The 16,609-nt window shown below is 38.9% G+C and overlaps 2 protein-coding genes across 2 annotated transcripts in view; both read right to left on the bottom strand.

The window, feature by feature from the left end:
• Positions 1–4,771, bottom strand: part of ANKFN1 (ankyrin-repeat and fibronectin type III domain containing 1) — a 166,055-nt gene extending 161,284 nt beyond the window's left edge. Inside the window, 2 exon segments of the mRNA XM_009880236.1 lie at positions 3,382–3,440; positions 4,721–4,771. Of these exon segments, the coding sequence (XP_009878538.1) occupies positions 3,382–3,440; positions 4,721–4,771 (110 nt within the window).
• A 2,520-nt stretch (positions 4,772–7,291) lies between these two features.
• The window catches only part of PCTP (phosphatidylcholine transfer protein), a 13,520-nt gene continuing 4,202 nt past the window's right edge, over positions 7,292–16,609 (bottom strand). Inside the window, exons 2-7 of the mRNA XM_009880235.1 lie at positions 14,474–14,561; positions 12,977–13,145; positions 9,200–9,279; positions 8,702–8,873; positions 7,935–8,002; positions 7,292–7,444 (exon numbers count right to left, since the gene is read on the bottom strand). Coding sequence (XP_009878537.1) covers positions 7,370–7,444; positions 7,935–8,002; positions 8,702–8,873; positions 9,200–9,279; positions 12,977–13,145; positions 14,474–14,561 — 652 coding nt within the window. The 3' untranslated portion in view covers positions 7,292–7,369. The remainder of the gene's footprint in view (positions 7,445–7,934; positions 8,003–8,701; positions 8,874–9,199; positions 9,280–12,976; positions 13,146–14,473; positions 14,562–16,609) is intronic.

Below are 16,609 nucleotides of genomic sequence, written 5' to 3'. Positions count from 1 at the left end.
ACCCCCCCGCCCCATTTTTCTTAGTTTCAACAGATACCAATTCCAAAAGGCATAATTCTTATTCCCACAAAGATCCAGATACATAGATCCACATACATATTTTGGGAATGCATCCAACATTTTTTTAATACAGTAAAATGCACAAGAACTGACAGGCATTAAATAATAAGTGGGTAGAAGGAGATCCTTGAGAGTGATGTTTGTGCTTTACTCTCCAAAGCAGGAAGCATGGCTAAGTTGGTAGCTCACTGGGCTAAAATGTCAGAAGGTCAGATCACACATTAGGATTTGGGCTCATCCCAAATGTTGACACAGTATTGAAAGGGGAAGGGAAAGGGAAAGGCATGTGACAATAAAGAATATTGTATTCACCAGTAAACATTGATTGGAAATACTCATCATTGGACCAAGTAGAGGAAAGTCCACTACAGAATTTCTTAGTCCACAAAGATTTCTTAATCTTTTATTGTTGAATATTGAAAGAGGCTGTTAATGAGCACCAGTTCTGGTGAAGACTACGCTATTTAGTAACACTAAATATCCTTTTTAAATTAATTTAATTTAATTAAATATGGTTGAGTATATATCCATCTGACACAAAGTGAGTCTCACTGTGTATAAGGCTAAAATTTTGTGAGTGCTATTTTGCTCAGCGTGCTGTCTTTAAAAATACCGTGCCATGATAGTTAAACTCAAACTAGAGGAACATTTTGGAATGCTTAAATATTCTAAATCTGCATTTCATCTTCTCTTTTTATTACATCTCAACCTTGCCCAGTTGAACTTTTCCCAGCTTTAACCTTTCAAATAGGATCTACAGCTGCTGGATGCAACAGGAAATGAACGATAACTGGCATCAATAACTTTTTTCTGAGTGTGCAGCACAGCCTCAGTTTGTCTGCAATTGCTGTCCTTTTCCAAAAGTAGTCATCATTTTTTCACTCAATAGTGTATTTGTTATGATATTAAGCTTCACTAGAAAAGTTTCAAAGTCTGATTTCATTTCATTTAGTTTAAATTTCCCACATTTCTCACCAAACTCCTACTGATAATTTTATTTAAAATAATAAACTAAAGCAATAATGCAAACCTACAACGAACATCTTGTAAAAAATATGTATGTACCTGTTTCTAATAAAGATCTTGATTACAGGATTTTCATATACTAGTGCATCTCTATATCATAGGAATTTAGCTCATTCAAGTTGGAAGGCAAATAATGCTGCCTTCTCAGAAGGATTCACACTGTAATCTCCTGGATTTATTATTATTAAAAATCATATAATAATTCAGCTTGGAAGGGACATATGGGATCATCCCATCATCTGCTCCAACCTGCAGCCCAGTGAAGCACCAAATTTGATGTTGGCTCTAATTTCAAGGTCAGATAAATTGCCTGGGGCCTTGCTCAGCTGAGCTTTGAGTATCTCCAAAAATGGAGATTTCACAGTCTCTCAGAGCAACTTGCTTCATTGCTGATTATCATCACTGTGAAAAAAACCCTTCCCTTAAATTGTCATAAAATATTCCGATATCCACTGATCACAAAAATGATGAAAAGCAAAATATTAGTTCTCAAGTCATATTTTTACAATAAACTTACTAGCAAAGATATTAAGCATACAGAATTGCCAGTTTGAAAGAGAAGATGGGTTAAGCACATATTTGTGAAACATACTTTATGAAAGGGAATGATTTATACTATGTGATGTCTGTAAATGCATTTGGTGATCTGGCAGGTATTTCTAAGCCTGTCTTTGCTAAAAGACATCAAAGAGTCCTCAGATGATCTGTTTATTCTTAGCCTTTTGTTTCAAATGGATTTTAAAGTCCTTTTTCTAAATTACTGTCATGCCTGCCTGTCATTTTTGGGTAATTAATCAAGCTCATTATTCAGTGATAATGCCCTCAACTTCATGGTTCCTAGACCCATGCCTTAAGTGTTATCAAGGGTCAGTTTATTCCCGTGCTACAAGAAAAAAATCAGTGGAAGGCGATGTACTCTTTCACATACCCACCTCACGCTCTGAGACAATAGACCCTTTTAGTGTCAAATTTTTGAAATGTTGCTACTGTTTGTTTTTATTTGAATAGGTGAACAGCATCATATGAGCCTTTCACAGGGTAAATGGGTTGGCCAGGCAATTTCGGCTTCTTGTGGGATCATGCTCTCCACTCAAATGTACAAATCAATTATATGACTTCCATGCTGAGAAAATGCATTAACTTTTAAAATGAGCAGCAGAAGCCTGGTCTTAATAAAAATGTTTAAACCTCACTCTTATACCATAACTCCAAGTTGCAGCTGAATATGAAACATCCATTTATAGCCAATTACACAAAATTTCTGTCATGCTTTGGAAGATATGTACATGCACTAGGAATATTAAAAGTCAAAACCCCCACAACTCTAGATGAAATTTTTTAAAACTTTTCAACATATGCTTAGGCAGAAATGCAGTGAGCCTTGTATTTTAACAGCAGGCATCTATTGAAAGTACATACAGCACATATGTAACCCTTGGCCTTACATATTATAGAAGAACTGCTACAATGCAAAACTTGCCATTCTAGGAACAACACAATGTTTTAAAATGATTCATTCTCAAGAGTTTCTTCCATAGACAAGCAATAATAAGAGAACTAAGCTCGGGGCAAAAATGGACTCTTCCAGTGTCACAAAGCCCATAATAGAACCTCTCTGCTTCCAATGATGAAATAGGCCTTAGAAAAATCTAAAAACCTGCATGAAATCTAGTGAGGACAGACAAAGGCAAACTCACTTAAATCTTACAGTTACAGGTACTTAAACTGTAGGAACAGCTTTCAGTTTAACTAGTTGCACAGCTGGTATGCAGGAAATTTTTCACAAGGCTAAAATTAATACCTATATTCAAGGCCCTCAACATAATTGCTTATTATAGCATGTTCCACTGAAACACTTATTCACAGGATGCAGTTGTTCTTACTTTGGAAATTAAGGTTTCCAGTGGAGAGTTGTTCCCATTTAAAATGTTCCTGTCTCACAGCAAGACTCCAGAATACTTTGTAATTCAGATTCTAGATGAGAATAATCATTTATGGTCAAGTTCTCAAAGAGCAGGGAATACTGAACTAACAGAGAAAGATGACGTTCTTTTTATGTGTGCATATGTGTTAATATGTAATCCTAATTAGCATGTTAATTGGCAGCTGCAGAGAAGAATTAGCAGCATGCTTAAACACCAGCTTTAATTACCTTATTGCTCAGGATTCCTCACAAGTCTGCAGGTATGAAAAAGTTTCAACAAAACTCATCTTGCTACAGAGATTTGTTCTTGTTAGTGCTCCTCAAAAAGCATTTATCTTCCATATAGTCCATCTAGATTTATGACAACTTACCTCCTGTCGTAAGCCTTCCTTTCTGTTTTTGTATGGAAGTTTTCAGTGTCTTTTAACCACTAAGAGGAAAGTGAAAAAAAAAAAAAGCTTTATGCCTGAAAGTCTAGTAGTCTCCTCTGATCATAAGACTACAGTGGGGCAGTAAATTCGGTTATGAATTACCCTCCTGTCTAGAGGAAGGTAAATCTGTGCTCAGGGAGACATTACTCTCAGCTAAGAGAAATTTAAATACCATTAGATCCCATTTGAAAATGTTCTTTACACATCGAAAACTTACATAATGGGAAACAAAAGTGCTGGTGGGAAGATATACCGTCTACTGGTGTGCATTAATATCAGAAGTCTATCCCCCTATCTTCCCACATTTTTGTTCCGCTAATTTATAAAAACAGCCAACGACCTGCTTGAGAAATGAAGTATCAACCAGATGTTTCCTGAGCAAAGACAACTTGTGTTTCCCTTTACACATCATCTTCTGAGAGGCAGTGCTACAGTGATTGCGTATCTGACATCATTCACTATGTTGACTTTGGGTTACTCAGAATCTTTCCTTTACTTTACCTTCCAACTCAAATACAATAGTTTTACAGAGAGATCACATGGAAAGAATGAATTTGAATGACAAACAGAATGTGGAAGAATGGTTTATATTCACTTTGTTACATCACTCCTTATGGAAACGGGGTATGTATCACCAGTCATCCCCCAAAAGAACCACTTCTTTATGTGAATAACAACATGCAAAAATATGTTTTTGTAAGAGCTAATAATTTTAAAACAAAAGCTCTATATGATAATGGATACAGAGCTCATTATGATTTACAGAAAGTCTGACTATTGTGCTTCAGATCAGATGCCCATTTCTTGCCAGAAACTACAGGATTTTTCTAGTTCCTTTTGGCTACTAGGAAAACTTCATTAGTCCCCATTAATCTGTAGTGTGACACCTACTGATCTGTTAATGGGGGTAGGATATAGGAGATGAGAGGCTCACTCATCATCTAACAGAAATGCTTCATTCTTTTTAGTCAAATAACCCTGCATTTACAACAGATCACTCTAAAAGCACAAACTTTGCACTCCATTTTTAGGAGCTGGTGGAAACAGAAAGCTAACTTTCAAGAGCTACATTAACAAAAAGCATGGGAAGGGAGGGAGTCCATTTTTTTTAACCCTGTGCACGAGAACTTAAAATGCATAATGACTTACAACTTTCACAGCAGGTAAATTTCTGTTCAAGCTTTCCAGGAAAGTTCACATGATGTATGTTTAACTTATACAAGACCAATATTTAATTAGTCATGAATAAAGCTCTAAAATACTTTAGGAATGTCTTTACATCCAAAGACTGAAAGATATCAACACTTTCTTTCTGGTCATAATCTCCCATTTAGACAAGAAGCCACATCACACAAAGTTGGAACTGCTTTTATTTCCCTAGTAACACACAATAGGTGTAGTAACACATACTTAAATAGTTTCATTCCGTACTTATGTCACTATGAAAGCCCATGGGGACCTAAATTTAACAGAAGACCTGATGTATTCATCTCACATCATTGGTTAGTTGCTCATAAATATAGGAAAAGCAGTCTTCATTAACTACTGTTTAATCAATGTGTTTTAATTTACAAAGCTGCGCACTGCAAAAGAAACTGTGCAATAGCTTCAATAAGGATACGTGAGCAGAGACCATGTATTCTATACTCTCGGGGGGGGGGCTGTAGGAAATCAGGTTTTCAGCAAGATTGACAATGGAGCCATTCAGCCTCTTGAATGCTCAGTCTTACTGTTTCAGCACACTGCAGACAAATGCATACTGTGTCTTGATGACAAATAACTATAATGACAAAGATGCAACCGTGAATTTATGACTATAAAATGCTTTTACTCTTTCTCCTGCTTTCATTTCATTAAAGACTAAACAAAATTACAGATTGGTTGGAGGTTGCATCTCGATTCACACGCTCATCTCACCAGGTACACATTTCTTGTAAACCTTGAAACTCTCAAGTTTTACAGTAGGTTTACAATTAGATAGGTTTTGTAACACTGGGGTACAGAGGTCTGTTTTGTTCAGAAGGAATTGGAAATCAACTAGTGTGCATCATTGTTCCAGGAAGATTCGTCCTCAGTTTCATCATCTTCACATTCATCCTCTATCTTCATTTTGAACACTACCCAGGCCCGCCTTTGCTGCTTCACTTCAAGACATAACTTGTATCCACATCCAGTTGTTCAAAAACAACTCCGGTATTCTTGGGATTGCTTATGACATTTGAATTCATACAAAGTTAGCACACTGCTAAAATGCTTTCTGAATTCTCAAGGTAATTTTTTTTTTTAAAACACTGCCAAGAAAAGAAATTTGAGAATTGATATACTCAGGTAAAACGCCTTCATATTCTTGGTATGATGGAGATAATTAATTTTCAGTACACACAAATAAAAATTTGGCTCCAGGTCCAGTAAGTACACATGTACAAAATTTATGGAAAGTTAAAGCGAATTATACTAGTCTGTCTCCATCTCTGTTCTTCATCTGCGGGGGGGGGAGTGACAGCTAAATTTAAAATTGATTGAAAGTTGTCTAGCATTGCAATATTCAATTCAGTAATGGTCTCCAAGTCAAAGACACTTGAAAAATGCCTAAACTGCTGGCAACCAGCTCTTCAGAACACATGGAATCCTACTTAGTTCTCATGAATCCAAGTTATTCTTTCAAAATCCTTTAAAAATAAAACAGCCCATGATATCAGCCTGTCATTTGTGACCTGCCCAGCCTGGCCACTCTTAACCACAGAGGACAGAACAAGAACACTGCATGGATAGAATAACAATTTATTAGAAACAAATATTTACACATAGTATAAAGGCAATCACTTCAACCATTTTTTTTAACAAGACAAAGCTGGCCCATTACAAGATTTGTTCAATAACAGGACTAGATTTAGTAACAATGTAGAACATTTAAATCCCTGAGATTGAGGCCCTCTCACCTTTTATGCACCACCCCCCCCCCCCCCAAAAAAAAAAAAGAGTGCTGGAAATTTAATTTCCTGGTCAGTTGTGCTTTACCATCCAAAATTACACTTTCATTCTTTACATCAGCATGAAATTTAAAAATGCTAGCAAGCCCAAATTTCACATCAAGTTCATTCATATTCAGTTGCAGACATCCCGTTTAAAATTACTTCCAATTTAAAGCTGGTATCCAAGCTGTTTTATACATAAGGGTACTGACTGTGAAGATATAACTTGTTCCCCTTAAATCAGACATACAAACCAGTTCCTACTTTTTTTGTAGCTGGACACAGCTAATGGGTTTCACTTTTTATACAGGGGTATTGAGATGTGAATGCAAGGCTTTAGGCACCAGTCCTTTTATATCTGTACTTAAAGTGATCACAAGAAAGCTTATTAACACAGAGTTCCAGTTCCTACTGCAGACTCCTAGTAATTTACCTATATATGCCCTCAGCATTTTTTAGTTTTATAGCAGGCAGACAGTTTAAGAAAGACAAACTTGCATAGCAGAAGTGTTTCCTCCTAGGCAATGAAAGTTTCATTATTCGACTTCAGTAGGAAGCCACCCTGCAAGGCCACAAAGGCAAATCCAGGCATAACACATGTAGAAAATTTTCAGTCCAAGATCAGACAATTTTCCTATCAAGTTCGTTGTCTCTTGTCTGAAGATGTAATATTTCAATAAACAGAACTCCTCTAGCTGACACGTGACAATCAGCATAAGCAAAGCATGGGGGACAAGGCTAAACTCAAGGACTTTCAAAAGGATGCAGCTGATGTTGGTGTTACCTTGTCAGTGGCTAGCTCTTCAGTTGGAGATGGAAACAAAGATCTAATAAAATTCAAGGCATATACCAACTAAAATAACATTCTTTCCAAAATCAGAGGTAGATTTTATCCAGTGTAATATATAATAGCCATTCCTGTAAGTGCAGAGGGTCTAGGAATTAAACAATTCAAATCAATTTTGACCTATGTGCTTAGAATAATTATGGCAAGCTTTTTGCATATCCTTCAAGAAAGTAGGCACACCACTCTGTAAAGAGAAAAGTGGAAAAAACATTCTTGCAAATGTAATCAAGATAAACTATAAGCAAGATGAGAATTCCCACTATATAGATCAAGGCCTTCAAACAAATACAGGACAATTGTGAAGTCTTGCACAAAGCAGCAGACCATTCCTTCATGAACAGACTGCTTTATTGACGTTTGGTTGTGTTAAGGCTATTCACATATGCTCTGGAACATGGCTTTGTTGTTTTTATTGCACAAATTTACCTGTCTGGTTGACCTAACCAAAGGAATTTGATAGGAATAAAAAAAACAAAAACTTAAGACAACTGCCATGACAGCAGACAATAGTGAGACTCCAAAAATGGGACTGTGTAAGAGCTAGGAAGGTCAATGCATGTGTTTCGGAAAAAAAAAAAAAAAAAAAAAAGATAATTCTACTCAACATGCAGAAGACAGGTACATTGTTTGAAACAGATTAGCCAAAGACAATTGTGCTGTCAACCTTTACTTACCTTGGCAGCCCAATTGACCAGCCACGATGGAATCATGCCACCAGGATTATCAAAATAGTACATATAGACTAGAGATAAGAGAGAAGTTACCAGAAAGTTATCCAGCCATAGTCTGAGTATTAGCTCTAACACCATATGACAGAAGCTGTTGATGTGCATGACCGAGTCACCAAGTACAACAGTTCTGCTCTAAGCTCTTCACAAAAGAGTCAACTTGTACTGAAGTGGAATGTGAAGTAAGTTGAACCTCTGGGAAGCTGAGAGCACCGTAATATTAATTTAGACTACTGCAAACCATTTTAGGCAGCCTGTCTTATAAAATAAGGTTCTCTTGAAGGTAATAATCTCAGACAAGAGTCAATCTCTAGGCAAACCCTTTAATCTATAAACCTGTCAAACGATACTTTTATCATTGCTTGAGTTAACCACATTGCAGTTAGCATCAGATTCTACCCAACTGAACTGGCTGGCAGGAAAAGAAGTGCGGGCTGGGGGTGGGAGGGTGGGATGGAGGCGTAAAATGAAGTGGTCGGTTGTCTATTCTTAACTATCCAGCCCAACTGTTAAATAAAAGATTCTTAATAGTAGTACACTGCACTGGACGTTTCCAAAAGTTTCATTCATTTGAAAGTATTCCTAGTGCTGAGTACATCCACTTTATAATAAGTGTTTTACCTTAAAATTTCCAGCCTCCCTCTTTGTGCATTTAACTAATGCATACATTCTTTGGCTACGTGACTTGTGATCACACTTTCTTGACCTCTTACCTTTAGATCCAGTCTTGCCATCACTTTCAATCGCCAGACTTTGTTTATAGCTTTTAACTCTGATAATGCCAGGCTTTTCAGGGCACTGAGGAACAGACACACTTTGAGCTAACACAACCCAGATCTTCCGCCCATCAACATCCATCTCTCGACATTCACGAATATAGACATACTGTATTCCGAGTTGAGGAGGCACATCAAAACAGTGTCAGTTTGACATATGATGAACTGACAAGTAAATTCCATTACATTTACCAGCCCCTTCCGAGATATTTCTTATGCTTCTACAGGATTCAGTCCTGCAGAGTAATAATTCAGCTATGTGAGCTTTCAGAAGAGGCACCCATGCTCTTCTTCATGCTTTACATATTCATGTAATAGGAGGACTGCAAGATCCTAGATCAATTGCAGCAGAGCAGTAGAATCAGTACATTGTTGGGATCCCTGGATGACCAGGTGACAAAATATGCAAGATGAACAAAATGCTTTAAAGGATACATCTCTGTTTGAGAGAGGAAAAGGGTACTTCACTTCCCAGTAGATTACTTTTTCACCATCATATGTTTTCTCATACAGTTCTACAGTTGAAAAAGGAAGACTGTTAGATATTTTTAATTTCTGCTGCAACAGAATCATACATGGCATCAAAAACTGCTCAAATTTCTGACATGAGCACATTTTACACATAATTCTTGTGTCAAAATTAACATGCATGTAAAGTTATAGCAGTAGCAGGGTTGTTCAGGAACCAAATACATAAAAGTAGGTGGCCTGTTTTTCTGCTGCTATTGAATTAATTGATGAAAAAAAAAAACCCATACCCCAACCAGCAAACAAAAAACACCCAAAACACAAACCAAGAACAATTCTGGGGGGAGGCAGAGTCAAATTCTTTTTCAGACAGTTGGCTCTTTCAAAGCCTTTCCATCTCAAAGCTTTTTCCTGACCTATGCACATTCTGCCCAATTCTGAGCCACAAGTACAGTATGCTTTTTCACAAGCATGTCATTATCCTTGTAAATGATTCTGAGTTAACATGGAAACAGGACAAGTGGTGCTTTCTAATACGTGAAGAGATGTTATACTAGGGATTAATGAAGTTTGGAAAAGCTATTAGGAATTTCATAGCAGTATATACAGGCAACAGTGAACGCGAAGCTTGAGCATTTTATGAGCCTTCATTACACCACCTGCAGTCTGCCTGGAAACTCAATCAGAAGGCAGCTGAATAGCAAAAACCATAATCTAAGAATAGTCCCTAAAACATGGCAGTGACTCAGTCAGGTAGTAGCATGGCATAAAGGCGAAAAAATAGTTCAAATCAAACTACATACTTGAATTTGAAAAACTGTCTACTGTACAGGTTCTTCCCTTGCGGCAACAACTGCCATTATCAGGGTAACGGACCTGACAAGCCGTGGGGCTGAGCAGGGTCCACTCCTGTCTGCTCAGGGACTGGTCATTACATTAGTGCAGTTAAAGAGGGTATGATCCAGAAAGGCGGTTCACATTAACCGTCAGAGAGGTCTTTTCCTCCTTTAGAGCAGACTTCTGCCTAGAGGTGCTATATAACCTACAGAGCTCGCACACACGGTCTGCCACATCGCTTTCTGTGGTTTTGAAAAGAAGGTTAGAACAGACTGATAATCTCATCGCTAAGGCAAGAAGAGTGCCACAGAGGGGAGATTATTTCCCTATGTAATATTTTCCAAACTAGGCTTCTGTTAGTATGTCCTGCAGTTCAGCTGTTATCCACAAAAACAGTTTTTCCCATTCTCCAGGTTGGAGCAGTACCGGATGCGCAATACTCCCAGTGTTGTAATAAGCTACAGCATTATGCTATCCACCAGAGGTCAGTGGAGCATTGGTTTATTAGCTTTACTTTCATTTCTAACTGCAGAGCTTTCCTTTTTCAAAGAGATTAAGACACTATTTTAAAGTCGTCAACGCAATTGTTAGTGACTAACTCATCTACCTTTATATCTTCGCAAACACAGAAAAAACACACAATAGGTAAGTTGTGTCCCACCTGTATTCACTTTAGTCTGTCAATACGAGTGGACAGCTTCTGATCAGTGCATTTTAATCAATAACCAGATTTCACTTAGCATTACTACAATAGATCACAAGTCCATTTTATTCATAGTGGGCATAGCTACATTTGCTGCTTTAGCAGTCAGTTATTACTGTTAAAGTATGATCTCAATCAGTATGGTGTTGCAATCAGGAGTAGCAAGTTTCAATATGGCTCAGGCCCAACCATCTTGTATCATGCCACAGCAGCATGCGGTACCTCAGTCACTACTCTACAGGTTAGCCACAGCTTCCCTCCTGAATTGGCCGCTGAAGCACAGACCAGGCTTCAGGATGTCCACATCTTGTAGATATCCATCAGCCTGCTTTGGAAATAGCCAGGGCACTAACAACAAAGCAACAACAGCAGCAGACCGATACTGACATTTCTGAGGCCTCAGGCAAACCCTTGGCAAGAACAGATCAAAGCACGACCCTTCTGAAGGTCTCACAGGAATCCTGTCCGTATCTGCCTCCAGTCAGGCCTTCGTAAAGAGTTTTGCTGAACAGAAGTAGAGGATAGAGGTTAGCTCCTCCTATGCTTAATGCAGGAGCAGTTACTTTTTCAACTAAAAAGGCGGCTACTTCTACTCTGGTCATGTTTGTATTTCAATGACAGCCAGCAGTTCAGCAGAGAACTCTTCTTTGAATTGCCATTATTGCATAGCTGTAAGAGCAACAAGGAATACAAACAGTAAAACAAATAGCAAGGAGGCTCTGAATGGAAGTTTTCTGGTTTTTCTCTCTAAACATAGAAGGAGAAAAACCAAAATTATATTGTTTACATTGAAAATATTGGCTAGTATTACTTCATCATATGTGCAGTTCTAAAGAACGGGTGGGCCTGCGTCAATTTTTAAGCTAAAAGGGAAGTGTTAACATTATGCTCATGCCTTTCAAGAGTTAACTTCTGTGAAACACTGGACATGAAGCACCAGCACAAGTATAAATTCCAATGAACATATCATGATCAGCAAGGATATAAACACCAGCTCTGCAACATTATCTAGTTTTTAGTTTAAGGGTGTAGCTTGCCCCAACTGCTTCCTTTCTTTTCTCTAAGAAGGCATTAAAAAAAAAAAGTGTTTGTTTAAGAAGGATTCAGTTCTCCCAAATGCACTTAAATCAAAGACTACTGAAGTACCTTAAGTTAACACAGTATTTTCACATCCAATATGATAATGTTGAGTCCCACTCCAGTTCCTTTTATTTCATTAATGGCAAAGTGGCCTTTGCTACAAGAAACCTATTGTCCATTTTGACAAATAACACTCACTAATGAAGATACAGCTTCTTAAGCTTGACAGGTACTGACACGAGTCAAATATGTGGTTCTCTATATCAATAGAGAGAATAATAATGCCACAGACAGTATCAGTAATCGTTCACCATAGAGTTGTCCCAGACTTCACAAGCACAACATTTAATAATTCTTTGGTTTTTAACACTGTTCTTTGTTCAGCAAAACACTTAGACCTGTTTTATTGGCCTGAACTGATTTTAAGCACAGGCTTAAAATGGAAGGGCTCCCTATCTTTAAAATAAACGGATTACTGGATGCCTACATCAGCTGAATCCTTGCCTTGTCACTGCTGACCAGATGTTTTAACATCATATGGATATCCAGGTTCAACTCCCTTTTTCAAAGACAACATTAAACAAACACAACTAAATTAGTTATTCCGTTCTCTGTAAAAGCCCCAAGTCACCAACTAGTCTCTCGATACACCCATTTCTGATTGTAAAAGGTGACAAGAACAACCAATGCTTTCAGGAAAAGACATTCCATCACACATCAAACTGGTGCAAGCCATTGTCCTGCACTGCTCTGCTGCAATATGCAAAGATGCACAAAAGGTACCATCTCCATTTCTTCACAGAACATCTACTGAAATTTAACCTACGAATTACAACAACTAGAAGCTGCAAGGTGCTCCAGCATAACAAGTGATGCCACTTATATCCTTTAACCAGCATGGACAGAATTCATTCCAGAAGGAAGCTGTACGGTGAAGAGACTTTAGCTGTTCCATGTCAGTGTCTACTTCTGCATTTGCAGCGGGCAACTTTATCCCAGAAGATACTTAAGTCTGGCTGGATGTCTTTGGATGTAGCAACTTTAAAATACCTTTGGAGAAAGTTTTAGTGGGAAGAGTCAATGTGGGCATAGAGCTTGCTTTTTAACTGCCTAGATGAGCTTACCTTTAACATACTGATCCCATTGTTTTCTGAAGTCTAAATCCATATACACATCCGCACACAGTTTTGGGGGACAGTCAGCAAGACCACCGAAGATTTTATACTCATAAAGTCCTGATTGCTGTGGAAACAGAATGGGGAGAGGAAAAGTCACACAGGAAAGGGAAGTACTCTGCAGCAGGGAGAACAGCTGAAGGAAGTTAGGTGGGGCACATACTACAAATTTGCTCAAGAGCTGTGAAAGCAAGCATTCAAAAAACAATGCAAGATTAAGTCTAATCTCTCAACTTTTTCATCTTTACATGGAAGTTTAAATCCAGACATTTGTACTTCATCAGTAGTTCCAAAGGGAGAGTGTTCCTTCACACACACACCCCTTTTCATCTCCAGTGGTCAGTGTGGACTAAACCCTGCCCACACTGAAGCTTACCAGAAGCATTAAATTGTTGTGGCAAGGTCTCCAGACCCTATATAATGTGCTTAAGAATCTCCACCATTTCCAGGAGGTCACCAAGTACTGCACGATCTGGAGTAAGCTTTCCAACAAGTCAGGCATGCTTATACGTCAAGCTGTGATGCAAGAATGCTTTATAATGCTCATGCTTATACATAATACACTATTACATCTGCCTTGAATATTTATTAGCTATTTTCTTTCTGAAAGCTGCCTGCACTGAAGGGGTGGGGTGCAGGAAATCTCCTATGTTAATGCTTTTAATGTTTCTTTCAACATATGGAAATTCATTCTGTGCATACAGAGCACTGTTTGCTTTGTTAGTAGCAGTCCAGGTACTAAATTAAAACCATGAGAGTATTTTGAATATACAGTGTAGGAGTCAAATTCAAGCATTCCCAAGGAAAGGGAGGGAAGGATTATACAACGTTCTGTTAGTGAATGGTTGATTTTTCTTCTTCTTCCTCTACCCTTCACAAATCAACCCTAGAAGATGAAGATTTGATGTACCAGAAGATAATAATGGGACCAAGAAGCTTAAGCTACTCATCTTTGCTACGGCTTCACTGAAGAACCAATCTCTAGCTTCAAACCTGAACAGTTCAGCACCTGTGCAGCCCCATGCACTCACATCACCTTTGTAAAAGGCATCAACATTTTTATTTTCACAAGAAAAACTGCTTTTGAAAATACCACACCTGAAATTGAGCTGAGACCCAACAGCATATGCCAACACGCTACACTGGTACTTCAACACTAGTTGTTTCAACTTAAAACGCTATTTCATTCCATGTCACTAATCAGAAATGCTATGTGGATTATCTTGCATGTCTGTATATTTACATTGTGTCACACAAGGCAGGAGAACAGCAAAGCACAATTCTCCTCGCTCTTCCAGTAATTCGGAAAAAAAGTCTTACTTCAGGAAAAGAAGTCTTACTCCTCCATGTCAGTGGGCTGCTCTTCCACTGAAGAACATAAGTCTTTGTATTCTTTTCCTCGACTTTGATTACAACTGCTCCTTAGAGGTAACAAACCAAACTCACCCGAAACTTTAATTCTGCAGTCAACATGCAAAGCTGGCTATTCATCAACACACTCACTGTTTCTTTGCGTCCTTTAACTCCTCTTAATCTGTTTGACAGAAAAAAGCCACACAGTAACTTTCTCTTTTAAGCTATCAGAGCTTGCCTCAGAGATTTTGCACAGAATTGAGTGCTTTGTACCTTTATGAGGTCAGACTAGTTTCACACTTCCAGAGTAAAAGCTTTAGGACCACAAACTATTACAAGAAATTATGCTGTTCTTCTCTACTGATCTATTTGTTCCACTGCTAGACAAATTGTGGCATACATCATTAAATATCTTCTACTAAAAAAGGTAGTATTTCGGTAACCGTATGAAATAACAAATCATGATATGAAAAGCGAACAGTACATCTTGCAGGAGGTACGACAGACAAGAGTGAAGCGTTTCAGGTTTTCAGAGGCCTATCAGCAAGAGAGACAATCGGTGGGCTGGAATACAGCACAGAGCAGGAAAGCCCAGGAGATCTGTTTGTGCAGCCTCCAGAGAAGGTGGAAAGAGAAGGCAACAGGAATGTAATTGCTGCCTTCAGTTTCCTGGACTACCACTGCTATAATGGACTTGCAGTCCATTTTTTCCAGTAACAACTTTAAGCAAAGATCCTCCTCCTATAACCTGGTTCTTCTTCTCATGTTGCAATTTGAAGTGACTGAATGACAAAACAAACAAGAGATTTATTGCCCAGCAGAATCAGAAGACTGGACTTGAAAAGGTCCCTTGCATCCTACCTAGTCCATCCATCTACTCTAAATTAGGGTCATCATACAAGATCAAAAAAAAAACCACAAATCAACCCCCCAAACCCCCACCTCTACATTTTTTTAAGTCAGCTCAACAGTACTTCTATATAAAAGCATCAGAAGAAGCCTGAGCTACTTTCCATCTATCCAGCTTCAATTTATACAACAGCAGTGAAGCCACAGCAACACAGGTTACCCCAATACAAGTCCCATGAACAGCTACTCCCAATTGTTTGGCTAAATCCAGCCTCCAACTCCCCGAAGTTACTTTGCCTTTCTTCACTGTGTGATGTATTTACCAGTCTGTGACAAGCTCCACTCCTGAAGTTTCTAATTCATCCACTCCAGAAGCGACACTTCCCAGTAACCTCTATTTCATCAGCATCTACAATTGCTGTGTAGACACCTGGCAGACACCACGGGCTCACCTTTGCTGTGCGCACTGATAACCTTGTCTTGCTACTGCCAGTTACTGTAACCATGCTGTAAACAGGGACTATTTACCACCAAAAAACTCTAAGGTGCATGAAGTGATTTATTTTTTTTTTTTAATTGGCCTTCCCTACCCTGTCTTGCCTTTCACACACACCTATGTTTGCTTCATTTGATGTTTTCTAGCATGACAATGCCTGAAATGATTTTTTAGAATACAAATCCGAAATTTTCATGCAAAGTACAGCATGAAGTTCAGCTTTATGAGTTGAGATGTAACTATAATCACAGAGCTGAAGAATTACGATATTTTTTATGGATTCAAAAGTAATTATTAAATCATAAGTCGCTGTGATTTTTGATTGAATAAACACTCACTAATTTAATCACTTACAAGTCAGTTCTGGAAGCCTAAACTTCTGAACTTCTTAAATGCAAGTCCTCCCCCAAAAGGGGGAATTTCATTCCAACTCTTTCTGAACTACCTCCTGATTTTAAAGGCAGAAAGGTGGAAGATCAGTTGGAAGGGAATTTTGGAGAGAGGGAGAAGGAAGGGAAGCAGGAGCCTGCAGATCTGGGGGATGCTCTAAGCCAGGCGGTGCCCCGGTGCCCGAGCGCAGGAGGGCTCTCTCCTCCGCCGCAGCCCCCCAGCGGGGGCTCAGGAGAGCAGCGGGGCCCCGTCAGTCCCACGACCGCTCCTGTCGCCGACGGCACTTTCCACCAGGAACTTCGCCGCCGCCAGTTGTTAACAAGCTTTAAGAGCCTCACAGCTTGCGGGTTCCCCGGCAGTTTGTAAGAGCTGTGGTTACCGCAGCAGAGCAGCTTTCCCCATCAGCAGTTAATGGCATTACCCTGAAAGCTGCTTTCTGGGAGCCTGGAGAAACTGAGCCCAGGCCGGCAGCGCCGGGACGGGCAACGGACCTC

Source organism: Charadrius vociferus, unplaced genomic scaffold (assembly GCF_000708025.1).
Source record: "Charadrius vociferus isolate BGI_N301 unplaced genomic scaffold, ASM70802v2 scaffold662, whole genome shotgun sequence".
Lineage (NCBI taxonomy): Eukaryota > Metazoa > Chordata > Aves > Charadriiformes > Charadriidae > Charadrius > Charadrius vociferus.
Note: the sequence above shows the minus strand (reverse complement) of the source record. Positions and strands in the feature narration are given on the sequence as shown.